We start from the raw sequence: 18162 nt of genomic DNA on the forward strand, positions 1-18162 counted from the left end.
ATAAATCATTATTTTCAAAGAGAAACTTTATAGACTGAAGAGGTCAGTTTTACATCTTCATTTTAGGGTTTCTTTATCAGATATTGGATTGGAGTGACTTCAGAAGCTATTTGAACTTGTTTGCATATCTTTCAGTACAACCTGTCATCAGTCTCATTCTTTTAAATATCTTGCGATAAAATTGAAGGATGGTTATAACAACATTTGTTACTTAATGTTCATCCTCTCTTTTACTGACCCATGAGTAATTATGATAAGTAGACTCCAGAATTTTCTTTCTAATTCTGTGAAGATATGAAAACCTTTAAAAATCCCCCTTGTTTTACTCAGCATCACTTGAGTACACTGGTTCATCAGCTCACTTGAAAATGACTGAGAAAAACGATACAACAGTGCAGTAAGCTTCAGAAACATTGTTGAATGTTTCAAGCTGTTCATTTTTATAGAAAGTCTTTCTTACCTGGTTTCTGGTTTGGTGAACTTTGAAGAAAAATGAGATGAAGGGTAGAAAACCCAACATTTAACTAATACACACACACATAGACACACCCCACCTGTTCACACAGGGAAACACAGAATTCACGATACACAGTCATTCAGCTAGTGTAAATGTAAAATAACTAGTTTGCATGTGGTAACACAGAAACATTGTAGCAAAAGTATTTGAAATATGGATGAAAAAGATAAATTTGTCCCCAGGTAAATGTCCCCAGGCAAAAAACACCACAGTGACTAGATACTTGGTCAGACCGTCTCTTACAGAGGAAGGAAAAACCCAGTGACTGTTGTTGTTGTTTTAAAAAAACAAACAAAATATTTGACTGACACTATTTTGGTCATTAAATGGTCGTGAACAGCCACTGAACCATCTATCAGCACATTAGCAAACTAAAGCTTTAAAAGAAATAGCATGGTGCAGTAGTACAGTAATTGCATCCAGAATACAGCGCAGTAAAAGTAGAAAGCAACATAACATGGACAAACTTAAATAGTACATTACAACAAAGTAAAGTGCTTGAGGAAATGTACTCAGATCCATGCTGCTCCTGTCTATGCGCTCATCTAATGGCGTTAGGGACCGTGAGACTAATAGTACTCATGCACAGTGCTGTGTGGTTAGTACCATTAACTCAAAGCAAGAAGGTCATGGTTTCAATTACTCTGGCCCTTTGGGGCCTTTCTGAGTGCAGTTTACATCTTTCCTCATGACTGTGGAGGGGGTTCTCTGTGTACTGTATCACAGTCTATCACAGGGCTCTCTGTGTTAGCCTGTCCATGGGCTGTACCCTGCCTCTGGTGCTATAGCAGCTGAGATACACTCCAGTCATGGCTGCAAAATAGATAAGTGGAAGAAAATGAATGGACAGTCCAATGGCTTCAGTCAGGGGACAATAGGAGGATAATCATATTTCATGGCAGGAGCTAGTACCCTCACCCCCCCATCTCCACGTCCTGCTTCTGGCCCCACCCCTAGAAGCTAGTGTATCCACACCCCCCTCTCTCATTTCCAGTTTAATGCTGGGATTTCTCAACTTCATCTAATTTTTTTTCAACGCTCAGAGAATCAGAGAAACGGTAAGACTAACTTTTCATATTGATGAACAGCTTAGTATTTCTGTGTAGTGATTAACATGTAAAGCTTGTGGGGGGACAAGACATTCAATGTTTTTTTTTCCAGCCTGGTTTAACCATAGTTTGCCATATAGTCTATCTATTCTGTCAAATCTAGTAATTTGTCTTGCTTGACACTAATTATTGATGTTTGGTTTTTGGGGATTCCTGTCCAAGCTGGGTCAGAAGCTAGTGTACACATAATGCTAGTTCCAAGTCTGGGTTGAGGGAAGGGTCATCTGATGTAAACTCTGTTCTTGTAGGAAATAAGGGAGCGACCAGAAATGCCTTTCTTATCTTAATCAAGGACACCAAACAGAATTCTGCCCCCGCCTTTATTTGTTAATGCGTATCTCTCACGCATGTTTTGATTGTTTGAATAAATCATCAATGTACGAAACAGTCCTTAGTGGTCATAAGCTTGGCCACTAATGAACTGTTCACATTTAACCTTTGGTAGAACCTCAAAATCCCATCCTTTCGTGAACCTCGGGACCAAAAAATGGTCCCGCCCCAAAAGTGCTCTAAAAATGTTATATATCAATATTTTTTTCTACTTTAAATTAGTCAATCTTTTAAAACTACTTCTGCTTAAAATATCCATGTCAAGTTTTAATTATATTTTCATTGTTTTAACCCTTTAAATCCCAGTTTTATTACATGAGCGCCCTGTTTTTTTAGCCCCAAAAAACAAAAAAACTAAATATTTTCCAAAAAAAACATTTGAAGTAATATTTGTTTGTTATTATAATTAGGCCTTTAGATGGACTAAAGATTGGCACCAAGAGTCATTTCGATCGCCTTTTATTTTTTTTCCAGGAGCGCATTTCATAAAATGCACACTATCGACCACGCCCAAAAAGTGCTATAAAAAATTTATATATTAATATTTTATTCCACTTTAAATTAGCCAATCTTTTAGACCTACTTCTCCTTGAAATATTCATGTCAAGTTTTAATTACATTTCGCGGATTTTAACCCTTTATATCCCGGTTTCGTCACATGAGCGCACTGCTTTTTTTGCCCCAAAAACATAAAACATAAAATATTTTCCAAAAAAAACATTTGAAGTAATATTTTATTGTTATTATAATTAGGCCTTTAGATGGACAAAAGATTGGCACGAACATTAATTTCGATCCGGTTTTAATTTTTTTTGCAGAAGCCAAAAATGTCCCCAGGCGGCGCTGTTGCTCCTGCTCCCCCGGGGAGGAGTGCCTCTTCCGCGGGTGTGTTTCGCGCAGCGCCGGAGCATATGGTGTCTGCAGCACACACTTCCGCTACCACGTGAAAACAAATACGTCATTTCCTGTTGATTAAAAAAAATTAATGCACCCTCAAACGAACCTAAGGTCAGAAAATGGTCCGGAACGAGCAGCGGGCCAAGCTGCTGCTGTACGCGGGAAATTAGTGTGCCTTTTCCGGGTATCTGTCTCGAGCAGGCCGCTGGAGAACATGTGTATGTTCCAGCAGGCGTCACATGTGGAGCAAGGGCGCCACCCGGTGGACAAATAAAAAAATTACAACTCTAAGGCCTGTAGTCCAAAACGAAACCTAAGCTGGAAACCTGACGATCCCTTTGACCGTAATTTTTCTGGCGTGAAAAATAGCGTTTATAATGGGTTTCAATGGGGCACAAATCGGCCACGAGGTTCGATAGTGGATGTATGCCTTTTATTCAGCCATTTAAGCTCATTTAAAAAACTCAGACTGAAATTTTAAAATAAAATGGGAAAAAAATACATGTTTGAAAATTTGGCTATACTCCATTAAACACAGTGGAAATGGCGTGGAATTAAAAAACGGAAAGGCCACGAAATGGTCCCAGGTTCTACTTAATATGCAAATAAATGTGAAATGCACATAAATCTGGACAGTCTGAAATCTCCTCTCATTTCAACCCTCATTTCTGGTCACACTGTGATTTTTAGTTCACATATTCTTGCCATTTACCTCACAGACAGGCCTCCACAAGAGTGGAGGACATACTGTAGGACTGATAGTAGCCTGTTAGCCTACCTCCTGCCCCATACTGCTTTTAACCTGTCAGGTGTTGAAGCTCAATTTGCCATTGTAATATAGAGATGAGCAGGTATGACATCACTGCCTACCGACCAATGAATTCTCCAGAAAATGGTGTCACCTTTCCTGAAAAATCCCATGGACCTCTGTTGGGAGCCTGGGATGGTGTAAAGTTTCTCACTTGCGTCAGTTGGATAGCAAGTTGATAACCAGCTTTGTGCGACAAAGCTCACCTGATCCTAATCGCCTGTTTCAGGGTAAAGGAATGCAGATCAGAGGCGGAGCCAGACATTTGAAACACCCGGGGCTTAGCCCAAAAGGGTAGTGTGCATGTGGGATTTTTTTTTTTTTTTTGGGGGGGGGGGGTAGAAATGACTGAAAGATTAATAGGCTCTGTTTTGAGTTTTGTTCAAAAAAGAATGACTTCATATAGGAAATAAAATATATCACATATGCAGGACACCTTAAACTAGTTTTTTAATTAAGCAGCGAGGCAGAACAAAGTCGGGGCTGTATCAAGACACGAGGACTAAACCCCAATTCAACCAGACCCAGAACTGATCTAGAATTAAAACAGGACTACAACAGTTCAAAATCAGGACTACTGAGGACTTAACCAAAACAGAACCACAATCAAAACTAGATGATAGTAGCACTAAAATCACCATAGACCTGCACTACACTTGTTTTTTTAATTCTACCAAAGTACAATATTTCGATTGAGAAAAGTTTATATAATTATTTAGCCTTGTTGTGCAAACAAGCCTGCAAAACTTAATAAATATAGAATTTGAAAAATAACAAACCTAAAAAGAAACACTAGGTATGAGATACATGAGTACCTATGATACGGTGAAACCAGATATTTACATACTCTTCAGATAAAAACACTTTTTTAATTGTAACATCAAATCAGACTAAATGTTAATTATTTTTAGATTGATAAATATAAAAAACATATTTGTTTTTTTTATAATTCAAGTATTTATTAGATTTTGCATTTTATAACAGCAAATACGGAGATGCAACAACCAAAAGCAAGAAGCAAACAAACAAAAACAAACAAAATAAATAACTGTAGCGCGCGGCGGACACTAAAGCGGTCGCGCCAGAATGCCACGCTAAAAAGAAAGATTCTTTAAAATACAAGGGGGAGCAAGCGAGTCAGATACCACGGGCACAGAGAGGAAGCAGGTCTGATCAGAAACAGTTTATTACTAGGCCAGGGAGCACAAATAAAAACACCCTTAAAATGTATGTAATAAAATGTTTGCCCTCTACTAAAAACAATTCTAAAACCCGTAAAACTACCATTTTCTACATTCACTAAAAACCCCCCTGCTATAATTAGGCCACATGTTCATTATGGGTCCATCAGCAGGCCAGGAATTCCTCCTTTAGAGCAGAGTCCACGCCAGCCCCGTCTTCAGCAGACAAGAAAGAGCCACCCATCTTCTTGTCCTTCCGCTGGCCCATCGCTTCCCAGCCCGGCTTGCGTTCTGCACCCGAATCCATGATGTGACCACCGCCACAGCTCCCCTTGCGTCGGTGTCCTGCAACATAACAAATAGGGGCCAGAACAATGGTCCCAGAAGCGGCCCTGGCTCATGGCCATGGTGACCCTCTCCCAATCCAGCTGCACCCAGTAAACAACAGTAGAGACCCTACTCACAAATGCAGGCAGAGGTAAACCTCTGCCCTGCTGCCAATCACACGCGTTGTCTCTTACTGTTGCCGTTCCATGAGGTCAGGACTTGGTCGCCGCATCACACTTGCCATCTCGCATTAACCTTCCAGTCTGGGGCCTCTCTCTTTCAGTGCCCAGCTAGCCTGTTTTTAAAAGGTCTTTACACAGCTGATAGGCCACCTCTGGACACACCCCTGCCTCAGCAGGTGGTCCCTATCAGCTAATTTGTCCCATGTGCAGCCAGTCCACAGTGGATAAAAACCATGTCACATAAAACACTAAAAACCATGCAATAGAAACAGAATAAAACCATGCAAATAAAACACTCATAAATAAACACTAAAAATCAGAATAAAAACAATATACAAGATAAATACAAATTTCCACTGTGTGACATAACTAAAAAAAAAAAACCCACAACAAAACAAAACAAGTGAAGTTTTAACATATGTTGTATTAAGCTCAAATGTCCAAAAACATATTTGTTAACTTTAAGAGTAAAGAGAGAAACTATCTGTATTTCTTAATTGTAAATGGCACCAAATTGTATTCAAACTTGAGCCACACTTATGGAGCTCCACAATTCTTTTCCTAGTGTTTTGGTTGACATCTCTTGGTTTTCCCATGTCACAGAAACAGGCTCTGTGTTTTGCCTTATATGCATTCACAGGTGTGCCACCAATTTACTCACATGGACTCTACTAACCTATCAGAAGCTTCTTCAGCTCAGAATGGAATCGTCTGGAGTTTCTTATTAATTAACAATAAACTTAGTGTATATGTACTCCTCTCTGTCTCTCTTTATTCTGACATTTAACTAATTCAAAAGATATTTCAATATTTATTTATCCAAAACAAAACAAGTTTACTCTAAATTGATGTTGTACAGTAAAAAAATGTTCTTGTGTTTTCCATAAAGTGTATGTAAATATCTGGTTTAAACTGTGAATATACTGCTGTGTATTGAAATTCCTCTTGTTTTGCATAGAAATATACTGAACAACATACAAAGCATAATATATAAAATATTACCAGAGTTTTTTCTTTGAAAGAAGCCCCTTATGTCCATTCTTGTATATCAGTGCATTACTGAAACCGATTTATTTAGCCGTGGAGGGTAACAACTGAAAATATGAAATAAACACACATGTAAGCTAAGACTCTCTAAAGAAACATTATTGTTGTTGTTCGGCTTTTCATTTCGCCGTTTGCTGATTCACTGTTTGATATCAATCTTTCGTGATGCACCGTCATATTTACATTATTTTTACAGTAAGAATGATTTGCTTTGGTACCTGGTCGAACTTCAGTTCTCCTCTGTCTGCCTGGCTGCGTTTCTCTAACAGCGCAGCAGCTGCCCCGCTTAGTGTCTGAGCTCGGATCATACCAATATTAGGGGGGATTTACGCACAGTCGTAAATTCCTACAGTGTGCACTATGTGCTTCGAATATTGTGTGTAGTTTTTGTTTTATACAGTGTCAGCCAGACATCTAACTATGAAAAAATTACACTCCAAAAGACCCCGGGCTTCTGACAAAACAACCCGGGCTTAAGCCCAGTAAGCCACCCCCCGGCTCCGCCACTGATGCAGATAACAGAAAGATACTCTGGATATGCCGAACTGTACTTCATAGTACAGGGCTCCGCTGGTTTCAGATGATGTCCACCATGATGGTACACAAAGTGCACAGGCATGATTTGAGGATGGTTGGTGGCATGGGGTCCAGAGGACAGAAGAGTGCACTGCACGCAAATTCTTTGCACATCTCACTCCAGCTATTTGTAGCGATTTAAATGAATCAGGAAACATCCTGTTATATATGTAACAAACCAGCCTGTTACCTTTCTCAAATTCTACCCTTGGATTTCTCCATGCGTAGCAGCAATAACTTCTGTCACACTTCACGCTGTCTCCTCCAGGCATGGCTGGCCACCAGCAGACCAACCAGGTGGTGACAATCACCACCAATCAGAACCCTGGGCAGTGGAGCACCGACCTCTGTGAATGCTGTGTTGATATGAACAGCTGTAAGTGAACACTCAGCAGTCATTTCTGCATCAACCATCTCCTCAGATTGTCCAATCAGTTGCATTATGGAGCTTTTGATTATATTATGCTCTTCTCCAGAAATCTGAGATTCTCTAATTGGCACAGGAACTTAAATGCAGCACTCTGTTGGAGTGCTTAGCACTGTTGCATGTTCTCCTGCCTGGTTTCCTGTTGTTACTCTGGCTTCCTCCCAGAAATCCACTGGCAAGTTATTATTTGAACCAACGGCAGCTGAATATTCCAGGGTAACGAATGACCCTTGCAATGAAATGACCAAACCAAACATCACCAGATCATAAGAAGAAGAACAGAGGCACATGCTCAGGAAACAAGAAGACAGAAGTGACAATGAGCAGAAGGGGAAGTGTTTAAAAACCCAGAAAACTACCTGAAACCTAGTGAAATGAGGATTACATACTGGCAAGATTATTCCCTATTCCCTTCTTTTTTTCCCCATTTTCTCTTTTTCTGTTTTGTTTCAAGGTTGCTGCAGCTTCTGGTGTTTCCCCTGCATGCAGTGTCAGACAGCCAGTAAACATGGATGGTGCTGGGCAATGCCACTCCTGGATGTTTGCGGGGAGGTTTCCTGCTTACTCCGTCAGTCCATCAGAGAGCGCCACAACATCCCTGTAAGGCTGGGTTAGAGATGAAGGGCAGCGGGCGTGTTGCTAGGATTTTGAAACATTTGAGGGCATATGTTTTATAGTGAAATTAATATAAAATGTCAAACATTGTGCAGTACCTAATGGCTGAATTCTCATAACTTTTTCTTTTATTGTGCCATATCACCTCTTCCTCACCTTTCATCGTCTTTTGGTGTCTCATCTGTCGGCTGCCCTCCATCCAGCTCTCTCATTTTTGATGTGATTATTAGATCTTTAATACGTGTTATTTCTCAACTTACTCAACCGACTATTCAACAAACATCACACTGGATAAAAAGCAAATGATTAACTATAGACTGGCTTCACAGTCACATGACTTCCTGTTGATTTATGTTTTCTGTTTCTGGAACCAGGGTTAATGACTCACCCTGTGGCTGTGGCCACTGTGACATCACTATGATGTCACTCATTGGTTTGAGGAAAGCTTTAACTTTAGGTTCCTCACCATGTTGGCTATTTGGAGTCCGAAATGACAGTATGTTGATGATAGGGTAGAGTAGAGATAAAAGCTAACATTAACAAACTATAGTTGTGGGCAGTGTTGGTCAAGTTACTTGAAAAAAAAAAATCCCATTACTTTACTGATTACTTATTTTCAAAAGTAATTAATTACTTAGTTACTTAGTTACTTTTTAAAAACACGATTTACAACCTGAATAGGTGATAAAGCGATAGATCTTTCAGCCCAATTCTACTTTTTCTGCATAATCCATCATACAAAATGTAATCAAATGGAAAAGTCTCTTTTTTTAAACTTGTTTTATCAGTTTTAATCTTTACAAGTAACGCGTAACGCGTTACTGCCCATCTCTGGTTGTGGGTAACACATTCAGCTAACAAGCACTAGCTCAATCCTGGAAGGAGACAAAAGTCCCATTAGAGTTGCATCAGGAAGGGCATCTGGCATAAACTAATTTTTATTCATAAACACAGAGAGAGAGAGAGAAGCATAGAGAAGTGCCTGCTGACCAAATTAGAGGAAGAGGAAATGGAAAGCTATTCTAATCTCTAACTCTCATAGATGTTTTGCCACTCAGTATTTTTTACTGTTCATGTTACTCTCACTGCTTTTATTAGCCCTGTTTGCCAATATTTAACAGTTGACAGTAAGTGAATATAGAGGATCTTTGAGCAGGTAGAAAAAGACCAATGCAGAGCTCATTGAAATTACTGCAAATCAGACTCCATCTGTTATTTTCCTCTGTCTCACTGAAGGAAAGGAAACCTCTCTAAATCCTGCTTGTGTGTGGTCCTTCACTGACATCCTGACAGTTAACAGCAAGGAAACTGGCTACAGACAGATAAAGTTTTGAGGAAATAGAGAGGTTGTTTTGAGTTGCATAAAGATTTGAAAAAAATCGCTCCTCCCTGTTTCTCTTTCTAGTCGTGTTAGTTTCAGTTCAGTTCAGTACAAAGCAGCGTGAACAGGGACATTTAAACAGGTACAATCACGACAGCTACAAATTCAATCCCGATAACTCTTGCTGCTTCCTCTCCTCCATCCTGTAGGGCTCGTTCATCGATGACTGCTGCAAGGTATGTTGGTGTTACTCGTGCGTCTGGTGCCAGATGCATCGCGAGCTGAAGATCAGAGAAAGCCAGCAGCCCGCCACCTCGACTGTGATCACCACACAAGCCATGCTGTAAACAGTTTTGCTCTGGATCAAAGGCATGTGTCCCATTCAAAGCCACATGTTTCAATCCACTTCTGTTTTATCTGCATGTAACAGTCATCTCAAAGCATTTTGACCTCAGTTGAATTTTGAGAGCTGTAAACTAACCTTTAATGTAAATTAACCTGTAGTGTGTTATTAGCCTAGCTCACTGTCATTCATTGTTTGCAGAGCTAATTTCATGTAACAAGTAATAAGAATGGTTATGCAGGGATCCAAATAACAGTGCTAGCTCACTGTATTTTTGTGAGAAGCTTATTTTGAAGTGACGAGTTTGACCTAATCTCACCAGACATCACCACATTTATCACTTTACATCTCATCCTGGGAATCTCCGAAACACACCCAGGGACCTGTATAACCTCACCTCGATGACCTGAAAACCACTACTGTGACCAAAACAAGGGGAACCTTTTCCTGTGTTTAATAGTTTAATAGATGTGAGTTATATCCTTCATTTATAATGGTTCACATTTAAAAAACATACAGCCCAACACTGCCCTCTGCATCAGTACAGATGTTAGCACAGCCTCCACATTTATGCAACTCTTGTTATGTTCACTGTCCAGGCTGCATTAAACCTGTTATTTTACTTTTAATTATGGAGACAGTGGAAACAATCTATAAATCCTTGTAGTATGTAAACCTTTATGCGCATATGTTGAACTGAGAGTTAGTGTTTAAACTGACCCTTTTTCTTATACTAAGACAGGATTTGGTGTATAAGAAAAAGAAACATCTTATTTAAACACCCAGCACCCAAATATTAGTATTCATTTAATGGCTCTCTTGTACTCTTTAAAATAAATAAAAAGTCTTTTGGCAAACGTGAGTCTGTCCCTTTACACTTTTACAAGAACAGATTTTTCACCCTCTGTAAACATGATGACACAAATGCAACTGAAAAATGCCAAATTAAAGGTTTATTCATTCACATGCTTAAACTTATGGAAACTGTGCTTAGTTATAGCTGAATGTATAGCAATCAAATAAATTTCATTTGACCAGATACTAAATTCAACTTTTTACACCAGCCAATAATTTTGAAGGAACTTCATTGGCAGTGAAATGAGGGAAGAGTTTATAAGCAACGTGAGACACCCACTTACACAAACTCCTTACTCCTCTCACCTCTGTGTTGGAAACCGCTCATCAATTAACAATGCTAGTACACACCATGACCACCTTTCATAGCTAATCGTATTATGCTTTTCGATCTACTGAGCCGACAGGCCGTTGTACAGACATTACACAGACCCTTCATTAATATTTTAAGCATAACAATAACTCCTAAACGCTCCTAAAAGGGCTCAAATGTCTTTTATATTCTGGTTCTGATGAATCCATTGTCTTCAGGATCAAGACCAAAGAAGAAATATTTGGCACCCACTTAGATGATCTAAATCAAACTATATCCAGCTGTTGTATTCAGACCTGGTTTCATTGAGACATCCCTAAATTCTGCTCTACTGCAGTCATTCATTTACATTTAACGTGTTAGTAAAATAAATTTGAATGAGGGGATTTTACTTCAGCACTTGACACCACACAGCTTACTCAGCTTGGTTTGCAGTGTTTACCGACCAAACAAGCCATGGGCCCGAAGAGACCAATGACGACTGAGGGATTTGAGTAAATCAAAATGTTGCTGAACTTTCTGGCTGAGCTGTTTTAAAACATTTTAATTCTTTAATCTACAGCAAAGCTTCATGTCGAAAGGACATTTTGCTTGTGGTTTGTTTACATGGAACTTTGCAACTTTTATCTCTTGTGTTTCTCTGAGCATTGCACAGTCTGTCCTTGGGGTGAATTGTTTTGTTAACAGACATCTGAATGCTCCGCTACTGCTTTTATAGAGGTGCATGACCATAAACCCTCTGTTACAGTCCATAGCACTTTTGCCTGATCTTTTCTTTGTAGTGTGATGTTATGAAGTCAGAAATACAGACAGGCACCACTAGAGCACAAGTCAAAAAGTTCACAGCAAGGTGATTTTCATAAAGTAATAATAAATGATGCACTATAAACTGCATAAAACTCGACACGGTCAGTAACTCTCACGCTTAACTCTCGTTTTATTGGAACTGAACTTTTTTGGCCTTGAGTGTTTCATCTATTCTTATCTATCCTGGAATGAAAGCGTGTGTAACTGTTCGTCTTTCTCTGTCAGAGAGGTGGTTTCTTTGAAAATTGAAAGTGAGCAGAGCCTTCAACCCACACTTGACCACTCCCGTCACAATTTACAGTCATAGGTTGGACTTGCTCTCATTTTACTCATAACTCAGAGAAGCAGAGAAAAGGTAAGGACAACTTTCTATACTGGCAAACATCTTAAAGCAGTTAGCAGTCTTTGCGACCTAATAGTACAGTTTGCTATCATTTTCCCAGTGTGGTGTTGTGAGCCAGTCAGAGGAATACTTGCAGCACACGGGTTTACACGCACTTCATACTGCCTCAAGAAAAATAGCACAAAAAACTGGACATCTAATTATTATAAGCACAGTTTTGCAGTTTATACTCATAAATTAATGAATCTTATAGGACTGTTAGACTAGTTGGCAATAGACTATAAGTAGATTAATGTTAGCTAGGAATTTTTTAGTATATTAATTAAGATATTATTTCTAAGATATCTGAAGTAAGTTTATAATATGCCCCATGACCAAGGGTGTAATCGGCCTGGTATCAGGTACATGGAATTTCCATGTATTGTCTTGTGTTCACACAAGTTCAACATTTCTTTATTCTATTTTTGGTGTGTTATGTTTCAGTATAGGGGTGAAGGTGGAGCTCAGGGAGGTGGTTGACTGATATCCTGATTGGGACAAGTGTGTTGGGTTTGACCTCAACCAGTTAATTTAAAAGAGTCACTTCACTGTGTGTGTATTACAGCAAATTGTAGTTTATGGATCTCTGTACAGTGTAGTGTGCATCTTACATTGCAGAACTGGTGTAGATAAATTTGTTATCCCCCAGGCACCTCCATTAATCTCTAAAGTCCCTGTTTTAAGTTATTATGATACAACTACAGTGCAACTTTTGGTAAAACACGTGGAAATGGAAATTATTACCTCCACGGTAACTTATCTTATCTTGCGAAGGCTGTGTGCCATGAAGCAAGGGCAACTGAAATATCTTTCATGTACAGCTTCACTTCTCACAACATCTCCAGTCAGGCTATGTGAGCACACAAAGCTGGTTATCAACTTGATAAATTCATATGCAGTTTATCAGTCTTGTAGCAAAGGGTGCTAACGTGAACAAGATGGTATTGGAAACATGTGACAGTTGAGCTGTCCCAAACATGGACAGCTCAACAGGATCTATCAGTGGATTTTACAAACACAAGGAAACTATGACATTTGAAAAGCACAAAAAGGTTCAATATAAAATACAGGCAGAAAACTACACACCTGTCATATATAAAGCAACTGCCTGAGCATCTATTGCAACAAAGCTCTGCATAATAGCCCTAGAGAGTTGAATCTGCTCATCTAGACGTAGTATTTTCTGGACAGTACCATTAAAATCACTGTGTGTGCAGTTGAAGACCTTTGATCAGTAAGATTGGAAAAGGCTTGTAAACATAATGCAGGTTAGGGAAAAATAATCTCATGAAAAGGAATCTTACTGGAGAGCAGAGAAAGAAGAAAACACAGCACGAGGGAGAACATAACAAAGAGCAAGGGAAGACTGAGATAATATATACAAACACAGGCTAACAAGGGAATGGGAAACAGAGTGACGACTGCTGTCCTTTCTCCTGCACTTCTCCACAGCTGGTGCTAGCAGTCTCAGCATCTGGACTGTGAGGACTTAATACTAGTTGTTGTTGCTGCAGTGCAGCTGCAGCAGCAGTCCCGACAGCTAAAATGTCGATTAATTTCTTTTTGCTCTTTTTGGTCCATCTATATCAACCACACTAAACTCTGTTCTGCAAGGTGCCCGAGTGCACAGGGAAGGTATGGGAGGGGTCGGATACATTACGAGATTTGACTCCAGTGTTGGTAGTGAAACACGGGCTGCTTTCAGTGCTTTTAGTGTGTGGCTGTGTGGCAGCCCTACAAGCCAGCCATAGCCTGTATAATTATATTGATCCATTGGCAGACAAGTGCCAAAGATCCTGTTAGGGGTTTACATGCACTAGAAAACACCCTGCTGTGCATGTTACATGTTTATAACCACTATAGCCCGTTAACGTCGGTTTCATCTCTACATCTCATTTAAAAGCAACAGCTGACCAAAACTCTTAAGTTAGTGAATGAACAAGAGAAAACCATAGAAGAATAAATACAATGAAATAAGGCATAAGAAAAAGCAACAACAATGACAACAAAAACTCTCTTCAATCTGTGTCTAATTTTCTACTTCGTTTGCTCCAGGAATGGCCTTCCAGCATTCAACCACCCAGGTGGTAGTCACCACCACTGCAATGAGTCAGCAGTCTGGGCAATGGAGCACTGGCATCTGTGACTGCTGCTCTGATATGAACTCCTGTAAGTGAACCCAGCAAACCCTACAAACAGCAGGGATTTCTGCATCAACCACCTCCTCAGACTTTGTTTGCAGTCATTTTGCAGAGTATCTGAAGTCAGGATAATGCAGAGGTTACGCAAGAGTTTGTAGAATTGATTAAAAACTGGGGTAAATTCATACAGATATGGCATCTCTGCACATTTTTCTTCAAGGTTGCTTCGGATATTGGTGTTTCCCCTGCATGCAGTGTGACACAGCCAGTAAACATGGATGGTGCTGCGCAATGCCACTCCTGGACTTTTGCTGTGTGGTGTCCTGCTTACTTCGCAATTCTGTCAGAGAGCGCTACAACATCCCTGTAAGTGTGAGAGTGGAGGATAAGGTTATTGTATTTAGCTTAAATTATGCTACCGTTGTATTGTATTAAGCTTAGTAGTAATTAGCAGTTAGCTTAGTAGTTAGCTTACATTAAGCTAACTAAACTGCCCCCTGAACAATGAACAATGCCCCCATCCCTAAACTTTAAGAGAGAGAAAAATGCAAACTTCAAGCAATACTATGTATGTACAAAGCTTAAAAAAATACAGAAGAAATGTCTTCAGTATTAGTCAACACTTGCTGATGAGGTTTGATGAATATTTTATTGATACTCAGGATGACTGTAGTTGCATTAACGTCAAAATCAATAAAAATAAAGTTAACATAAGTGGATGAAACATCAAACCACAAGTAACCACATAAATGAAAATAGGGAGTGCTGAGTGCAGCTTTTAATTGGCGCAAAGCACACATGGTTATATTTGTAAATTAGTGCAACTGAAGTAACACATGAACAAAATACTACACCTTCACTCACCCTAACTACTGCACAGACTTATTGGGTGGGCTGTTAGAAAGTATAACAAGCCTCATCGTTTGTCATATTATTGTACTGTTTATTGAATTCTCCAGAAAGTACAAATGGTGCAAAATGGCAGAACGAGCCCGGCACACCCCTGACATTAACAAGTCATAAAATGAGACAGCAAACAAAAAACCCACTCCTATTGCAAAAGGGGAGATGAGCCAAAGGCACTAAACCTGCTGTAAAGTGGTTGGGTTTTTTTTAACACGAAGGTCTGCAGTGACTGATTCACTTTTAGAGTCATTCTCGAGTGGTGATTTGAGGAATAGCATTTTTTTTTTTTTTTTGCCAAAGACATACTGACATCCACCACTTTTTGGTGGATGTCTGCCAGGTTTGAACTACATTGTCTTAAAGATGGAGTGCAATGCAATATTGCTTCAGTGCAGCTCAACAATGAGAACAACCAATGAAAAAAATCACCTCATTAAAAAGCTGCCATTAAAACAACAACATCAAACAAGCTCTCCTCTGGATAATTCCTGCACTCCACCTAAGTCTCAGTCCTCAGGACCTCAAACAGTCCCTGCAATTTCTATCAGAGGAGCTATCCTTGATATCAAAAAACCCTTTGCTTACATTGTATTATTTTGATTATGACAGTATTCACTCCTCCATCAGATCTTTAATTTAATTCACTTATAAGATGAATTAAATCCTATTTTATAAGATTTTCCTACTAAGTCTAATACGTTTCCTCCTCATAGTTTAGGATTTCTATTCGATGTAAAATGTCCTCCTTCCTTCTTCCTTCACTTATTCCCTGATCTTACTCTTAGTATTTAAGTATGAACACAAAGCCGACAACACAAATCAAAAATGAAAATCAGCACAAAGAGACTTTAAAGCGATCACCATGGTGATTCCACATTAGAAACACGAACAGGATTGTATTGTTGTAGGGTCTTTACATTACAAGTGCCTTGAGGCAACTGTTGTTGTGATATAGCAAAAAACAACAAAGAACCCCCCCCCCCCCAGATAGAATTCAATTTCAATTCAATTTATTTATCTAGCACTCTTCACAGGATAAAAACCACAAAGTGCTTCACAGTAATATAAAGACAGAAATACATAAAATACATCAAAAATCAAACATACAGCATGAATCTAATTAAAAGCCAATCTAAATAGAAACTTGGGGTGCAGCCCGACCGCTCATCTGTTTGTTACCTGATGAAGTTCAGCAGCAGCTTGCTTCACCACAGCTCACAAAAGACAACTCACTTGACCACGGTGCTGGACTGGGCTCAGCATTCATTCAGCTTCAGCATCACTCTGGGTTCTTGGCTAGCTTAGCGTTAGCATGCTGTCTGTGCAGGTGCTTGCAAAGAGCTGAAGTTGTATTAGCAGCATAATACAGTTATTTCTGTCCTGGATGCCACTTTACCATCATGCTCTCGTCTTTTTATGCAATAAAAATAAAAGTAATGTCCAAATTCATGCTGTAAACCTGCCTGTTATTTTCGAGCTGTGGGTAGTGAGCAAAAGAATTTTCTTTGGAGGGTGACTGGCCTCTCCTTTTGAGATAGGTTGAGGAGTTCGGTCATCTGGGAAGAGCTCAAAGTAGAATTGCTGCTCCTCCACACTGAAAGGAGCATTTGAGGTGGTTCAGGCATCGCACAAGGGTGCCTCCTGGGCGTCTCCTGGGTGAGGTGTTCCGGGTACATCCCACAGGGAGGAGGACCGAGGGCAGACTCAGGACATGCTGGGGAGATAATATCTTTCGGCTGGCTTGGGAACGCCTTGGCGTTCCCCCAGACAAGCTTGAAGAAGTGGCTGGGGGGAGGGAGGTCTGGGCTTCTCTTGTTAGGCTGCTCCCCCACAACTTAGCCCTGGATAAGAAAATGGAGAGATGGAAAATAAACATCATTTAATTTCATCTGTATACTGAACTATATGCTGTATGTTACTCTGATTTGTATGCTGAAATGACTGAACACCATTTCTCAATTCTCATTCCTAAGCATGACATTCAGACGTCAGCTGACTAAACAGGATATTGTTAGAAATTCAAAATATATCACAAAGTTCTCGTCTTCCTCTTCAATTTTCCTGTCCTGCAGGGCTCGTGCTGTGATGACTGCTGCAAAATATTTTGGTGTTATCACTGTGTCTGGTGCCAGATGCATCGTGAGCTGAAGATCAGGGAAAACCAATACCCTGCTGCCTCGACGGTGGTCACAACCCAGGTCATCCGTGGATAAGATGCAACCATTTTTGATGTGGGTTGAGTGAAACTGACAAAGATAATTTAAAAAAATGTATATGTTTTACAGCGATGAAACACATATGAAAATATTACTTCTGTTTCTGCAGCATGAAGTGAAATCTGAAAATGTAGCCTGGCATGTGATCTGCATTCTTTTTTATAGCATTTCATAGCTCAGTGCTGATGCTCGTTTGGTTCACTGCTCTGCAATAGATAGTTGTTTCATATAATCTAAGCAAGTTTTTATAGCTTTAGATTATATGTTTAAATCAGATGTTTTGAGTTTTGTCAGCATACTGCATATATCATCAGGAAAGATTTTACCCAGGTCGATAAAATCTGTATCATTTAACATACTCACACTTATAATAACTTTGTCCAAGTTGAGTTTCACCTGTGCTAAAATAAAAAGTATTCACATTCACCTACTACACAAGGCACTGTTGTACTTTTTTCAACTGTGGAGACGTGATAAGTTTGTAGCATAAACCTATTCGCTGGAACGTTCAAGACAATTTACTACACAGCAGAAAGCAAGACACAAGTAGGCGAAGTTCTTTGTGTTACTCCTGCATGAGGGAGACCTGCCTGGAGCCAAGTGTCGTTCCACCCACTTGACCTCCGTCAGACTCTCAGCCAGGTTCCCCATAGCACTCCTTTTATTGTGGTTATATGAATATGCATAGGTTCATTAACATATGATGTTTCATATAGGTATAGAGATTGAAAATGTGACGTCACTCAGGGGTAAAACCGCAAAGGATTCTGGGAACTCGTGGCAAGAGGTACTAGCGCACGCAGGCTTTCAATTGAAATCAGTCACACAGCGATAAAAAGAAACACAAAAAATGGCAAGAAGC

General features: G+C 39.7%; 2 protein-coding genes across 2 annotated transcripts; both read left to right on the forward strand.

Moving 5' to 3' along the window:
- Window positions 1-1526: 1526 nt before the first annotated feature.
- Window positions 1527-10400, forward strand: LOC146636563 (cornifelin homolog B-like). Its single transcript, XM_085350895.1, has 4 exons — window positions 1527-1575; window positions 7243-7350; window positions 7856-8001; window positions 9547-10400. Exons 2-4 carry the CDS (start codon window positions 7245-7247, stop codon window positions 9682-9684), a joined length of 390 nt encoding a protein of 129 aa, XP_085207021.1. The 5' UTR covers window positions 1527-1575; window positions 7243-7244; the 3' UTR covers window positions 9685-10400.
- A 3694-nt stretch (window positions 10401-14094) lies between these two features.
- On the forward strand, window positions 14095-17297 carry LOC146636564 (placenta-specific gene 8 protein-like). Its single transcript, XM_085350896.1, has 3 exons — window positions 14095-14206; window positions 14399-14544; window positions 17157-17297. The coding sequence occupies exons 1-3, from the start codon at window positions 14095-14097 to the stop codon at window positions 17295-17297; spliced, it is 399 nt and encodes a 132-aa protein (XP_085207022.1).
- Window positions 17298-18162: the final 865 nt, after the last annotated feature.

This window comes from Diplotaxodon limnothrissa, linkage group LG3, assembly GCF_057381915.1.
Source record: "Diplotaxodon limnothrissa isolate DT_005_m linkage group LG3, D_limnothrissa_male_GT1.1, whole genome shotgun sequence".
NCBI lineage: Eukaryota > Metazoa > Chordata > Actinopteri > Cichliformes > Cichlidae > Diplotaxodon > Diplotaxodon limnothrissa.

What these genes read in the sequence shown, in the direction of transcription:
- LOC146636563 (XM_085350895.1), top strand. Translation starts at nt 7,245, where the DNA reads ATGGCTGGCCACCAGCAGACCAACCAGGTGGTGACAATCACCACCAAT. An exon ending in CTGTGTTGATATGAACAGCT is followed by an intron (nt 7,351 to 7,855) that starts GTAAGTGAACAC and finishes TTTTGTTTCAAG; the next exon opens with GTTGCTGCAGCTTCTGGTGT. An exon ending in GAGAGCGCCACAACATCCCT is followed by an intron (nt 8,002 to 9,546) that starts GTAAGGCTGGGT and finishes TCCATCCTGTAG; the next exon opens with GGCTCGTTCATCGATGACTG.
- LOC146636564 (XM_085350896.1), top strand. Translation starts at nt 14,095, where the DNA reads ATGGCCTTCCAGCATTCAACCACCCAGGTGGTAGTCACCACCACTGCA. An exon ending in CTGCTCTGATATGAACTCCT is followed by an intron (nt 14,207 to 14,398) that starts GTAAGTGAACCC and finishes TTTTTCTTCAAG; the next exon opens with GTTGCTTCGGATATTGGTGT. An exon ending in GAGAGCGCTACAACATCCCT is followed by an intron (nt 14,545 to 17,156) that starts GTAAGTGTGAGA and finishes CCTGTCCTGCAG; the next exon opens with GGCTCGTGCTGTGATGACTG.